This window comes from Berghia stephanieae, chromosome 5, assembly GCF_034508935.2.
Source record: "Berghia stephanieae isolate SIO BIC M18660-M18661 chromosome 5, UCSD_Bste_1.3, whole genome shotgun sequence".
NCBI lineage: Eukaryota > Metazoa > Mollusca > Gastropoda > Nudibranchia > Aeolidiidae > Berghia > Berghia stephanieae.
This window is the reverse complement of record NC_088364.1, coordinates 54,719,208-54,734,829: the sequence shown is the minus strand read 5'-3', so window position 1 is coordinate 54,734,829 and position 15,622 is coordinate 54,719,208. Positions and strand designations below refer to the sequence as shown.

The 15,622-nt window shown below is 33.4% G+C and overlaps 2 protein-coding genes across 2 annotated transcripts in view; both read left to right on the top strand.

Moving 5' to 3' along the window:
- Positions 1 to 3,996, top strand: part of LOC144973225 (gamma-glutamyl hydrolase A-like) — a 47,965-nt gene extending 43,969 nt beyond the window's left edge. The window contains exons 9-10 of the mRNA XM_078915397.1: positions 1,161 to 1,298; positions 3,751 to 3,996. Of these exons, the coding sequence (XP_078771523.1) occupies positions 1,161 to 1,298; positions 3,751 to 3,866 (254 nt within the window). The 3' untranslated portion in view covers positions 3,867 to 3,996. The remainder of the gene's footprint in view (positions 1 to 1,160; positions 1,299 to 3,750) is intronic.
- Positions 3,997 to 10,444: 6,448 nt separating this feature from the next.
- The window catches only part of LOC144973224 (GPI inositol-deacylase-like), a 64,877-nt gene continuing 59,699 nt past the window's right edge, over positions 10,445 to 15,622 (top strand). Inside the window, exons 1-2 of the mRNA XM_078915396.1 lie at positions 10,445 to 10,627; positions 13,853 to 13,917. Coding sequence (XP_078771522.1) covers positions 10,493 to 10,627; positions 13,853 to 13,917 — 200 coding nt within the window. The 5' untranslated portion in view covers positions 10,445 to 10,492. The remainder of the gene's footprint in view (positions 10,628 to 13,852; positions 13,918 to 15,622) is intronic.

Sequence of the window (15,622 nt, the reverse complement as noted above, 5' to 3'; positions counted from 1 at the left end):
ATGTATAAAATGAGTACCGGGTCGTTAACAGCGTGGTCTCTGTCCGAAAAAAAATGGAATATTGCTTAACAAGCAACATCTCAGGTCCTTTATGTTAAGTGTTGATGTTGGCTACGGACGCCTTGTAAAGCGCTTTGAGCACGTTAAATGGTTATTGCGCTGTATAAAACCTCATTTTTATTTCCTTTTTTTTCAATTCTTTTTTGTTGTGGGTTTTGTTTTGTTTTTTTGGAGGAATTTGTTTTCTTTTTTATTTTATTTTGTTTTTTATTATGTGATCGCATGAAATGGATTCGCTAAATGTAGCTCTACAATGTTTCATACCCTAGTTTGGCAGACCATTACAGCACATGAAAACGATTTTTAAGAACAAACATAGAATCGGATGTTATAAATGCGCCGAGACCCAAAGTGAATATTTGTTTCTGGTAGATTCACAAAACAGTAATAGGCACATCTTTCTTTACCGTGAAAACGATTGCTGTAAATGTCTCTTTAGACATGCTAAAATTTTATGCTACATCCCATTTTCGTACATATTACCCATAGATAATTTTTGAGTCAGACGGTTTCCTCCACATTGAAGACATGGCATTTGCGAATTTCTAAAACACAGATATATGGATTGGGGAAAATGGACTCGTTGCCTGGCCACCAGGTTGACCGGGCATGTCTCCGGAACGCTTTTTCCTACGTGATTACATCAGATACATTGTTTGTTCAGGTCCCATGGCAGATGTTGGAACGTTTACCATGAAATAAAGGAGCTATTATTGAGTCCATCACGCCACAAAAGCTACAAAACACGCGGAAAGAACTCGAAAATATGTTGAATTTGTAGTAGTAGTAGTAGTAGTAGTATCAGTAGTAGTAGTAGTAGTAGTAGTAGTAGTAGTAGTAGTAGTAGTAGTAGTAGTAGTAGTAGTAGTAGTAGTAGTATAGTAGTAGTATAGTAGTAGTAAGTAGTAGTTAGTAGTTGTAGTAGTAGTAGTAGTAGTAGTAGTAGTAGTAGTAGTAGTAGTAGTAGTAGTAGTAGTAGTAGTAGTAGTAGTAGTAGTAGTAGTAGTATTAGAAGTAGTATATTTTATTATTATTATTATTATTATTATTATTATTATTATTATTATTATTATTATTATTATTATTATTATTATTTGCAGCCAAAAACTACCCGATCTACGGCTCACAGTGGCACCCGGAAAAGAACAATTTAAACTGGAACCCCAACTACAACATCAACCATGGGGACCACGCAGTCATGGTCAGCCAGTACATGGCCAACTTCTTTGTCAGAGAAGGTCGGGTTCAGTGTGTGTGTGTGTGTGAGAGAGAGAGAGAGAGAGAGAGAGAGAGAGAGAGAGAGAGAGAGAGAGAGAGAGAGAGAGATAGAGTATAGAAGAAAAAGAAGAAGAAGATGAATGAAGAGTGTGGTGGTGGTGGTGGTGGTGGTTTAGGAGGGGGAGGAGGAGGAGATAAGAAGAAGAAGAAGAAGAAGAAGAAGAAGAACAACAACAACAACAACAACAACAACAACAACAACAGCAACAGCAACAGCAACAAGAAAAGAACAAGAAGAACTAGAAGTAAAATACGCTAATTTTTGACAAAACACGAGTCACATAGTCCTCACCATAGTTATCAAGGTGAACACACATTTTATAAAAAACCCTCAGTGAATCAAAGGTGTCAAACGCAACATACTCTCAACTGAAGTGTTCTTCTGGAATCATGAAAAACAAAATAATTGACTTCGTCATCAACGGAATTCCAGTCACGACCCTTTTGATCCAATGTACAATTGACGGAATCGGTGTCCAGCATCTTCTTGCCTTACCTTACAGAGGCTTCTTCTCATAGAGGTTGGATGCCATGGTCTTTCACACGTCTCTGTCTAGCGCCATCTCCGAGCAGTCCATCATACTCTCAATCATATCTTTTGTTTCCCAACCAGCTCTTTCAGAGTTCTGCTTCAAATCCTCGGAAAAATCGTTCGTATCAATGTTTTTGTCTCAAGGAAATCGAAATGGCGGCGGCCTTATTTACTTCCGACACAAAAGTGCACCACTAATTTTATCTTATTTCGCGATTTGTTGATTGAAGACCTATCCTTCGCTTAATATTATATAAAGCGTTGTATGATGATTTAGAATTACAAAGAGGCATCAAAAATAATAAATCATCCTGTTGATGAAGTAGAAAGAATTCATGGAAAAGCAATAGAAAGGAAAGCATCCTCAATTACCAACAATAAAAAAACATATTTTATACCATGAATTTGATCTTTTGCCATCTGGGAGAAGTTTTTGTCAGATTAAATGTGGAACTAACAAGTATAAATCAACGTTCGTTCCATCAGCAATAAAAATGTTGAATATTTCATATGGTACAGCAAAACCAAGGATTGATGCGTTGACTGATTGACTGATTAATTTGTTTAATGTTAGGCTAGATGAAGTGACCAATTGATAATGATGATAATATTTGGTGTTGAATTGCCAAGAATGTAACGAATTGAAAATGAAATGAAAATGTTAATGTTGTGTATGTCGCATGCGTGAAAGAAAGAGAGGAAGAGAGAGGGAGAGAGAGAGAGAGAGAGAGAGAGAGAGAGAGAGAGAGAGAGAGAGAATGGGTAGGAGTGAGGTGTCTGTTCAATGTTATAGTTATCATATAACGTTATGACAAGTGTAACTAAATGACAAATTGCCATATTTATGGACAATAAAGATCTATTATTATTATTATTATTATTATTATTATTATTATTATTACTTTCATTGTACCCTCTCCCTCTTTTCCCATAATCTGAAGGGCCTTGTCTATCGCCATAGTATGCCAACTTTCTGTGCTTTACAGTCACCAGAAGAATATTCTGTACTTATTTTTATTATATTTATTTCATCCAATAAGTAACATACTGTTTGATTTTTTCTCTTTCCATGAGACTTTTCCCATCCGTCTGTACACCTCATTTCTAAAGCATCTAAATTGATAAAAATGAATGGTAGACACGTAGCGCGCTTCCACTTTTCCCCGTCCTCAATCCGCTTCACGATGCTTCATTTATTCCCTCAGCAGGAAATATGGAACAAAATTCCATTTCACCTGTCAGAGGCCCCTTTGTTATAAATACTCTTACAATATCTGTCACTTTCTATAGCGAAGCATTCATTTACACCCGAGTCCAGTGAGGGTAATATGTGTAAAGTGCCTTACCCACGGACACAACCTCAGAGTTTTGTGATATTTGGTACCCATTCAGTCACTGACCTTGCTCAAAATACTTAACATTGCAACAAGGTGAAACAACGCGCCAGAACGTTATGATAATAGCCTATGAGTTTTATTTTGTTTTTTATTGTTTTTGGGGGGTTTGGGTGGGGTGGGGGTGGGGGCGTGGTTGGGGGGGGGGGGGGAATTGTTTCTCCTTTGTTTTGTTTTGTTTTGTTTGTTTTTTCATCTGTTTTTGTTTTGTTTTACTTGTTTTTTTTGTGTGTGGATTTTTGTTTGTTTTATTGTTGTCTTTTGTTTTTTTGTTTTTTTTTTTGTTTTTTGTGTGTGTTGTTTTTTGTTTTGTTTGTTTTTTTTTTTGGGGGGGGGGGGGAAGGTGATATTTGATTTATTTTTTAAAATGATTTTATTCATTTGTTGTTTTTGTTTTGTTTTGTTTTGTTTGTTTGTTTTTTTTTTGTATATTTTTTTTTCTTTTAACTCACATCCTCTCATCCTTTCCTCTTTTTCACCAAACAGCCAGGAAAAGCAACCACCGATTCCCTGACGTGAAGAGTGAGGCGGAGAATTTGATTCAGAATTACAAGCGGGTCTACTTCAATGATGGAACTTTCTTCGAGAATTACTATAGTTAATTGAATAATACTGTATGATTGATTAAACTTTCCATGACAACATTGTGGAATAAAAATAAAAAAAGACGCTGCTTTATTACAATATGAATGTAAGAAAAATGAATACACGCACATTGCTTTTGACATGATATTACACCCTGTTGCTTTGTTTATTTGTCTGTTTCTTTGGGTTTTTTTTTGTTTGTTTGTATGTTATGGGTTTCTTTTTTTTCAGTTGTTATTTTTTTTTTGGGGTGGGGGGGGGGGGGGGGGGGGGACCTTGAGGGTTATTTGTTGTTTTTTTAATTTTGTTTCGTGGGTTGGTTTTGTTGTTGTTTTTTTTTTTTTTTTTTGGGGGGGGGGGGTTGTATTTTTTTGTCAGCTAAAATGTCATTAGTTATCATAAGACAGGAAATAATAATCATAATAATAATGATGATGATGATGATGATGATGATATATTATTATTATTATTATTATTATTATTATTATTATTATTATCATTATTATTATTATTATCAATATTATTATTATTATTATTATTATTATTATTATTATTATATTATTATATTATTATTATTGGTGTTGTTCTTGTTATTATTATTATTATATTATTATTATTATTATTATTATTATTATTATTATTATCATCATCATCATTATTATTATCATTATTATTATTATTATTATTATATTATTATTATTATTTATCATTATTATAATGATGATGATGATGATGGTGATGACGACGATGATGATGATGAGGAGGAGGATGACGACGACGACGATGATGTTGATGATGATGATGATGATGATGATGATGATGATGATGATGATGATTGATGATGATGAGGAGGAGGAGGAGGAGAAGAAGAAGAAGAAGAAGAAGAAGAAGAAGAAGAAGAAGAAGAAGAAGAAGAAGAAGAATGATAATAATGATAATAATGACGAGTAATAATAATAGTAATAATAAAATAAATAAATAAATAATAATGATCATGATCATGATGATGATGATGATGATGATGATGATGATGATGATGATGATGATGATGATGACGACGATGATGGAAAATTGAAAAGATTGTTCACCTATTTTACGCAATGTCTTAGTCTTAGGTTTGACAAGGATTGATTGGTCATTGCTTGACCTCAAGTTTCTATTGGGGACATATATGTTTAGAAGGTCTTTAATATAGGAGGGACTGTTGATGCTCAATGATTTGTAGACAACATTACAAATCTTATAGTCAACTCTTATCTGTAAATCAATCAAAACGCGGTAGCAAATTTTGTCAAAATAATCCGAAATCTGCCTTCTGGTTGGTAATGTAGAGATACGAAAGTCGACCAAGACGACGTGGCCACTTCATACGAAACAGGTCCATCATGCCTGAACGTGTCTCAATTACAGTAGACATTTGCGGTTGAATCAAGTGCTCATAAGAAGTGGCAAAAAAATAATAGATTAATTATTTTTAAATAGTTTTAATAAATAAATAAATATATGTATCACAGTCCCTCACCATACTCGATCTAAAATGAAGAGAAGATCAATTTATGCCTTTCAAAGTTGGGTATGTTGAGCTGATGAAGATAACTTTAATTTTTTGTTGTTGTTGGACATGGCCGATGTGCACATATCATTACCACACATTGGTCATTGAGGTGGAGGCGTGACTTATCTTGAAGATGAAATATTATTGACTGGTGATTTCATCATGGAGACTTTCGGCAGTAACTTTGCTACAAAAACAAAATAGATTTTCTTTCTCCGTGATCGTGATACCAAGCCTAATTAACTGATATATATATATATATATATATATATATATATATATATATATATATATATATATATATATATTATATATATATATAAACTATATATATTAAAAAATAAAATAATCAAAAAAAGGACAAGTCCAAAAACTTTTCACAGATCTAGCTACCATTGACTTGTTTTATGTTACCATTTATGTTTTTCAAACACAAACACATACACACACAGTCCACGCACCCATATATTATAAGCATTAAAGATGTGTTGTAATAACAACTTGTTATCTGCTTGCACCAACCGCCACCAAAAAAGACAAATGTATTTACAATTAAAAACATCCTCTCAGAACGTCAAGACGTAATCGACAAGTATTCCAAAAACAGACCTTTAATCATAAACGATTTCAATCTACACTTTGATGATGACAGGATAGAGCCCCGATTGTACAGAAGATGTAAAGCATCCTGTCTTCCAATAGTCTAAGACAACCGATGAGTTTGCCAACCCATAGAAGAGAACATAATATACTGGACTAGGTTGTGCCAGACATCAATAATAATAATAATAATAATAATAATAATAATAATAATAATAATAATAATAATAATAATAATAATAATAATAATAATATAATAATAATAATAATAATAATAATAATAATAATAATAATAATAATAATAGATCTTTATTGTCCATAAATATGTCAATTTGTCAATTAGTTACACTTGTTATAGATATTTCAGTCCTACTTATTTTCTCTCTCTCTCTCTCTCTCTCTCTCTCTCTCTCTCTCTCTCTCTCTCACTCTCTCACACACACACACAGACTCTCTCTCTCTCACACACACACAGAGACTCTCTCTCTCTCTCTCTCTCTCTCTCTCTCTCTTCTCTCTCTCTCTCTCTCTCTCTCTCTCTCTCTCTCTCTCTCTCTCCCTCTCTTTCTTTCACGCGTGCGATATACACAACATACACATATTCATTTCGTTTTCAATTTATTACAATTGTGGCAATTCGACCTCAAATGTTAATATGTTGAGAGAAATTGAGGGAACTATCAATGGTTATTCCTAAATATTTAAAATATATATATTCAACTATCTCAACATCATCTTTACCGATCGTCACACACTTTAAGTCGTTTTTATTTTTTTTACACCAAACACCTGTTCTTTCGTTTTTTCAACATTCAATTCAAGCTGATTTTGTTTACACTAATCGGTGAATATATTAATTTGTTTGAAATAATTATTTTCGGTAACTTTATCTTTTAATAAGCCAAGAATAGCAGTATCATCTGCATATTTCACTATAAAACAGTTTTCAAAGGATGGTCTGCAGTCGTTGGTGTATAAGATGTACAGGATTGGGGAACTCACGCAGCCTTGGAGACATCCGTTCGACAAAGTTCTTTTGTTGGAGATAATTTCACCCAATTTTACACATTGCGGTCTATGGGTCAGAAACTCTTTATACCATTTAATAAGGTAGTTTGGAATATCCATGTTGCACAACCGTTGAAGCAAAATATATGTGTTCATGGCATTAAAAGCTGATGAAAAGTCGACATACAGGATTCTGGCGTAATTCGAGGGCGTTTGGTCAAGGTGTTTTGAGATCGAATTTGTGGCGGTTAAAAGTGCGTCTTCTACACTGGGATGTTGCTGGTATGTAAATTGGTACGGATCTAGCAATTTCAGGTCATAACATTTTTGTAGGAGCAGGGACGGCTGGTAATAATGGGCAGGGTGGGCAAATACCAGCCTGTTTTTTCAAGTTATATGCTGTATTACCAGGTCCGAAATAATCTAATTTAAATTAGATAATTTCAAAAGTTACTACTTAAACTTGATACTTCGTACTGAAATCAATTTGTGTTTATTTTTGATAGATTGCGAATCACCATGCACCCCGTAATGCATAAACCAGGATACGCTCCTGTTCTTTTTTATCACCCCCCCCCCCCCCCCCCCCAACCACTCCACTCCGCCCAAATCGTCATATCATCGTCTCGTCGCCTGACGGCGAACTAACTCCGAATTTTGCTGTCTGGCCTCTTTAGTACTAGGTCGGGCTAATTCAAATGAGCCCACCTTATTAACCAGTGAACACTTAATAGAAATTTTGGCAAACGAACTTTTTCTTATTTATTGTCTTACTTGTGCTGGTACCATTGATGTAATGACGTTGGGAAGGTTCCAGTATTGAATTAAATTTATTAATTTACTAATTTTATATCAATTTAGTATTAATTTGTGTTGTTTTTATATATTTGTTTATCCATTTAAACTATTTCTTTTTTCCTCGTTTTGTTTAGTGCTTCTCAAAACTCATTTATTTAAATTGTTTTCTTATTTGTTTTGTTGTTGTTGTTGTTTTTTTTTGTTTTTTTTTGAGGGGTTTTGTTTTGTTTTTTTAAACAAATTAATTTGTTAGTTCTTTTTTTTTTAATTCTTAAAGTAATTACCGCTGTGTTTTTATTGCCAGACAAAATAATTTTGCAAAACAATGTAATTTTCTATTGTATTCCCTCTAATAAAACAAAACACTTTTATTCAAAAGTCACGACTAAATAAATATATAAAGTACAACCACCATTTTGGTTTTCTCAACAATTGAATTAGTATACGAGAAATACTCTTCTGAGTAAGGAGAGAGTTGAATTCTAACTAAGTTATAGAGGAAATAGATACGTTTAAAGGAAGGGTGGGCAGATTCCGTACTTGCCCGTCCTGAAGTTAATACATACATAAGATAGTTCGTGATAAAGAGGTGGGAAGCTAGGGGTTGGTTGGGTAAGGAGTAAAGATAACACGGTCGTTATTGTGACAGTCTAACGAATGCATGAGGAGAGATTGGTAGCATTATTCTGTCTTAATTATATTGTATGAAGTATTGGCGAAAGCCTAAGATTAAATAAACTTTGTTTTTGTTTGTCTTATTTTGACTATGGAACTGATACTTGTCATAGCAGACCTGCCTACTTGAATTAGGAAAATAAAAATCGTAATTTTTAGGGCTAATAAAATCGTATATATTTTAACTACCCTTTAGAAAAATCACCGGAATTTTTGTCTGTTTTGATAGATATCAAATTTTAAAAAACGAGAAAAAATTATTGGAAACGTAATAATGATGGTGATGGTGGTAGTAGTAATGATGGTGTGGTAGTAATGATGATGGTAATATTATTATTGTTATTATTGTTAACATTATTATTATTATTATTATTATTATTATTATTATTATTATTATTATTATTATTATTATTATTATTATATTATTATTATTATTATTATTATTATTATTATTATTATTATTATTATTGTTATTATTATTACAGTACTACAATAGCAATAAAAACAATATCAACATCATCATACAATTTCCGTCATCGTCTCCACAACTATCATTCTAACCAACAGCACCACCAAAACCACTACCAAAATTACATCCTCCTCCACCGACACCACCACCGCTACCACTATTCCAACCACTACCACCACCGGCACAATCATTCTAACCACCAAGAGAGCAGTAAAATGATGCAATTTGAGCTCTGAATGAAACTCGTGTCATATCGCTGTCGTTGCTTCTCGATGAAAACTTTAAGGTTACTACATACTACTGAAAACCAGTAATGTAACAGAATTATTAATCTCGCCGTTGTGGGATTAAAGCATCTCTTTAATTTTTCGAGTGAACGAAATGGACTTGTATTGTCAAGGTGTTGTTGCATTATGCCTCGTCGCTTTATTTTTTTGTTGTATTATCTTTCGTGATTCATTTTTGATTACGTTTGGAATAATTAAAATCTACTGGTATTGTCATTTCATTGTGAATGTGATTATTTGTGGTTGAAATATTATTTTTTAAATGTGAAAAAAAATAATAATAATAAAAAAAAAAGATAATTAAAAAAAAATCCAAAAAAAATACACACACACACACACACACACACACACACTGGGTGGGGATCCTGACCTCCCATAGCGGGCAGGGAGGTACATACTGTGTCTTCTATCCCCTTATATCTGTTATCCAACATGCTTTCTGTCTTTGTCTCGGAATGAGATTACTTGGTTTTGTCCTGGCACTGGCCGGAATCCTAGCTGGGAGGGAAACAGTCAAATGCAGTTATTGTTTTGGGAGATGATATTTTTTTCCTTGTAAATCATCTCTCTGTTATGTATTATTATTTTTATTTTGAATGTATAATGTAAGCATTTGAGTGTGTTCCTCTTTGTTGGATTTTGTGCTTGTGTCTGGATGAGACTTGTAGGTGATTTCAAACTAAGTACATTGGTGGTGTGCTCTTGGAATCTACATCTGATCCCTATTTGTTCTCAATTCCCCTTTGTCTTACTTTTTCTTGGGTGCTTTAATTGTAATTCTAGAACTTTTTACTATCCCATTTTCTTCCTTTTTACTGGCGCTGATATAACCTAAATGTGTTGCAAGCGCCGTAAAACCCTTAAAAACAAAAACAAAAACAACAAACACACACACACACACACACACACACACATATATATATATATATATATATATATATATATATATATATATATATATATATATATATATATATATATATAAAACCGAATCATCTTTGCCCCACCACTGTAAATAGGCTAGAACCGCCACTGTGTAGGAGCTCACATTTAAAAAAAATTTTCTAAACATTTCATAGGCCTACAAGCGATGTAAGCGCCACTGGACGGAAGTCGTTCAATACGGTTGGGCAACGCTGGACTGAAAACACAGTTCCTTCATAAAGACCGTTATCACAACCTCAAACGGTACCTTTTTCACTTTGAGTTCTTCTTCGTGAGAAGTTTTCAAAATCGCAAATATCATTCAAGATGGCAGCCCCCATCGTTTTGAGTATAGCTGTTGCTGTTGTTAGTATTTTATCCTTAGGATTTTATGACCAACTGACAAATTTCGAAGAAAATGGATGCTTAATGACTTGGATGTTTGAGTACCCAAAATACAAGGTAAATTTTTTCTTTCCATTTTTGCATTTGTGCTGAAACCCGATGACCACAGCCGGCGTTCCGTGTAAGTGTAAGATACCGGAAGAACTTATTTACTTAGCTACACAGTACACAGTACAGTACAGAACAAAACTAAACTGAATGGTCTAATAAGAAGCCTCAGTCTCAATTTAATTTAGACTTTTGACAACTTTGGTCTTTATCCATCTGCAAATCAAGTGGACAAAAAAGACCCGAACTCCTAGTATCTAGATTGTAACTCTCAAAACAGCTGACCTTTCCTTTTTACTTTTACTTTTTCGTGTTCACGGGTACAGCAACATTGCCTTCAATTCAAGAGTATGAGTATGAGTATGTGTGAGAGTGAAATTGATGTTACACATTGTTCTCCAAAACAACTGTTAATGATATGCGTCATGTTATACATTATGTTGAAAGAGAGGGAATGTAGACTACATTGTAGTAGTAGTAGTAGTAGTGATGATGTGGTGGTGGCTGCAGTAGTTAGTAAGTAGAGGTAGTTTAATTGATGGTAACTTCTATTATTTACAGGAGCACTGAGATCTGAATCATGAGCAACGGTGAGAGAGAGAGAGAGCGAGAGAGAGAGCGAGAGAGAGAGAGAGAGAGAGAGAGAGAGAGAGAGAGAGAGAGAGAGAGAAAGAGAAATTCCTGGAACTTTATAAAATATATTTAACTAACTGTAAACAATACAATAAACGGGGACGGAACTATTCTCATTCTTTTCTTTTCATCTCAAACTGACACTCTCTCTTTCAGCATAAAAAAAATACTATTTGCAGTTCTAAAGTACTACTGAACTGCAAATAGACAGACAGTCCTATCATAAAATGTATTTAGTTTAGTGCAACATGATTTTTACTAAACAATGTAAATAAGATTTTAAAATTCCACTCTTATCTTATCTTCATATTTATTCATCAGCATCAAGGTATAATTATTATCATTATCATTGGGAGAAATTCCATGCGTCTGCCACTTATGAACAATAAATAAATGTAGTTAATCACTATATAATTTTATTTTCCCAAAGAAGGAAACTGGACTGATAAGATTTTATTTTACAACGAAGTGGCAATTCGGACCCGAGTCTGAATTGCTTCCCGTGGCAATTTGGACTCCTGCCACAATACACCTGCGCAATCACAGGAAGTGTTGGAAGTGGAAGCTGGGTCGAAAGTGAAGCATGGTAGGGGGGGGGGGGGGAAAGCTGCTCGTTCTCAGTTGTCAGTTGTCAGTCGGTAGGAGGGCGAGTGAGCGAGCAAGTCACGTTTTAGAACTCCCGAAGATGGCTCCCTTCAAAAGCGGTGATCTATTTTCTTCTTTCAACGAATTCATGCAAACCTTGAAAGAATTTGAGAAGGCGACCTGTGCTTGTGTCAGGATGAGACATTTAGGTGCTCTCAAACTAAGTATATGGTAGTGTGCTCTTGGAATCTGCATTTGAACTAATTCCCTTTTGTCTTACTTTTTCTTGGGTACTTTTTAATTGTAATTCTAGAACTTTTTACTATCCAATTTTCTCCCTTTTTACTGGCGCTGATTTGACCTAAATGTGTTGCGAGTGCCTTAAAAAAAACCCAAAAAAAAACTAGATCTAATTATTCGTGGTCTTTGGGAGATTACAATTGTGGTCGTAATTTGCCCTTGCATAGATAAAAGAGGGTCTTTGTGTAATGATTGGAAGATGTATTTGATTTGCCATGAGCGTGTTGCAAAAGATACATGCATGACATTTCTCTACATTAATATAATTTGCCATTTGCAGCCGCGAAAAACTGCGGGGAAAGGAGAATAATATGACTTTGGGCATTGAGTGTTTTATTTAAAAGGCAGTATGGGTCGGGCTTTGACAAAAGGCAGTATCTTAATTCTTTTTTAATTTTAGAAAATATGCTGTTTTATTTCTAAATATATAAATAGAGGCGATTCTTGGCAGCAAGCCACTGGGGTAGGGGCAGAGTACTGTCTAATACTATTATTATTAGATAATACTGGACTAGGTGCCTATTAATAAAATAAGCACTGGTTGAATGCGGAGAGAGAATGATCAACTGGTAATGGGATTGGTGTTGGGGGGGGGGGGGCAGGGGGTAACCCACAAATGACCAAGGCGCTGGACGCAGGGGAGAACATGGTGATGCGAGATCAAAGAGAAAAAGCCGCCGGCTCTTGGGTTGTGGAAATGGTTGTTGGGGGGGGGGGGGGTGATTATTCTGTTTTTAATGACTTAGAGATACTCATGAGTGTGTGTGTGTGTGTGTGTTTAGGAGGACTAGTACGGTTTCTATAAATGCAAACGGAATAGTAACTGAGAGTTTCACTAATGATAAGTTCATCATTCGGGCACATTGCATTGCAGTATTCTGAATCGAAGAGCCATTGGAGACTATTCGGACTCGACCCTGGTTAGCCACGGAGTTCTATTTAGTTTAGACTCGGAGTCCGGATTGTCATGGGAAGCAATTCAGACTCGGATCCGAATTGCCATTGGAGGCAATTCAGACTTGGGGTCCTTTGTCTTTACAATATTAATCAGATAAATCTTGCATCTACAAATAAGGTCTGTATTTGCTCAGGGACTCTCAGTGACAATTGGTACCTAACCAAAATGGACGCACAACTTTCACTCAACTGAAAATGTATAAAGATGAAAATAATGAAAACTCATTTTTTAGAGGCTTCATTGAGGTCAATTTGTTTCTATCTTTTGATAATTTTAGATTAATTCAAGGTGCACAAATATGTGTCATTTACTGTTTGGACTGTAAATGGTGGATACAAATGGAATTTCTACCATATCATTATTATCATGAACTTCATCATTTATTATTATTATTATTATTATTATTATTATTATTATTATTATTATTATTATTATTATTATTATTATTATTATTATTATTATTATTATTATTATTATTATTATTATATTATTATTATTATTATTATTATTATTATTATTATTATTATTATTATTATTATTATTATTATTATTATTATTATTATTATTATTATTATTATTATTATTATTATTATTATTGTTTATTATTATTATTATTATTATTATTATTATATTATTATTATTATTATTATTGTTATTATTATTATTATTATTATTATTATTATTATTATTATTATTATTATTATTATTATTATTATTATTATTAATTTATTATAATTATTATAATTTGATTATTTCAGGAAATTTCTTTCAAGGAGACAGAAAAAGAATTCCCACACTATGGGCTCTATATATATGGAGAAGGGTAAATACATCATCTTTCCATATTCTAATTCACTGCACATGATACATAACTCATACCTGGCCTGTCTTAGTTTTATTCCAGTACCTATCCTTCGTTACCATGACCATGTCACAGGCAGGTTAATTTTTGCGCTCGTTGTTTATGTGGTCAGCTTGTGTATCACTCGCAATTATCTGTAATTTTAAAGGAATTTCACATGCTTGTTTCAATCATTAAATTAAAAATAAAATGATCCAAAATTTTACACATTGCAAGGTCAGGAAATTTCTTCTCATCTCCTAGCAAGAATTTCAACTGACCCTTTAACAATTTAAAAAAACAAAACAAATGCAGTGTAAATTATAGCGAATTTTAGATGATACAACTGAAATTAAATATAATCAAATTAACAAATGTAGGATCACACATGAATAAACGGTACTCTCAATATCTAGATAATATGAATTACTAATACTTTGTTTGAAGGTCTTTAACATAGATTATATTTCCAACAGTATTATACAGCTAATAAAGAGCTTTCATCTTTTATATTCAATTAATTAAATGGTTCATGATTTTTGACTGTAGATAAAAATTAGTTGATAACACAAAGAAATGACACACTTTTGATGTTCTTAAAGCTGACAGGTTTTTAATGACATTGATATCTACATGTCAAGAATAGGCCATATGGGACAACAGGAGTCAATACGTAGATAACCAGTAATAGTCAATACGTAAATAACCAGCAATTAAGGAAGAATGCAAGAATTCAGAAGAAAATAAACACAGCCCAAAAAAAAATATATTATTTACATTAACGCCAAACAAATCAAATATCTATGAAGTGTCTAAGGTAAATGGATCAACATGTAGATGTCCTTTTCTCTGTTAGCTGGTTTGTGTCAGCCTGAGAGGTACTTGCTCAAATCCCACCTATGCAACTACCTCTGCTTTTATTTCTGGTACTGCCTTATAAGATTTAGTCTTAAAAATTGTTTATAGTACAATAAGTATCTAATTATATGTCATCACCACCATAGTTTAAATGATAAACGGGACAAATTTATTTTCCTCTGGCTAATATCCTAAATAAGTCAACCATCTAGCAGTTTATCATTTGAACGCAATATTCACCAAAAATTTATGGGAAAAAATTCAATCTTTTATATGTTGTTTTGTCTGTCATTTTCAACTTAATTATGACATTATTAAGAAATTATAGAATATTTCACACACAAAATTATGGTTTATACTGTGAGAACAAAATGCAGAAAATTATGAATTATTAAAGTTGAAAGCTTGGTTGTAACTGTTAAAAGGAATAAAGTAATAAAGGTTTGGTGCAAAAATGTTAGTGTTATTGTGTGGAATTCATGCAATATTATAATTGCAATTTAAAGGCTGACAATAAGGAACAGATTTCTGTACTTGACCCTTATGACCTGTCATAAATATAAATGTGAAGACATGTGGTCTAGTCTTATGACATGCACCTTCGGATCGGAATATCCAGGGTTTGAATCCTACTCTGAGCGGTGCATAGTTGAGTCCTTGGGAAAGGCTCTATACTCACATTCTCTCACCATACTCGTGTGTAAAATGAGTACCTGGCCATTTACAGCATTGTTTCTGTCCTGAAAAAAGTGAAAATGTAATATCACCTAACAGGCAGTTTGTCTCGTCCTACATGTTAAGTGTTGCTGTTGGTTAGGGGAACCTTGTG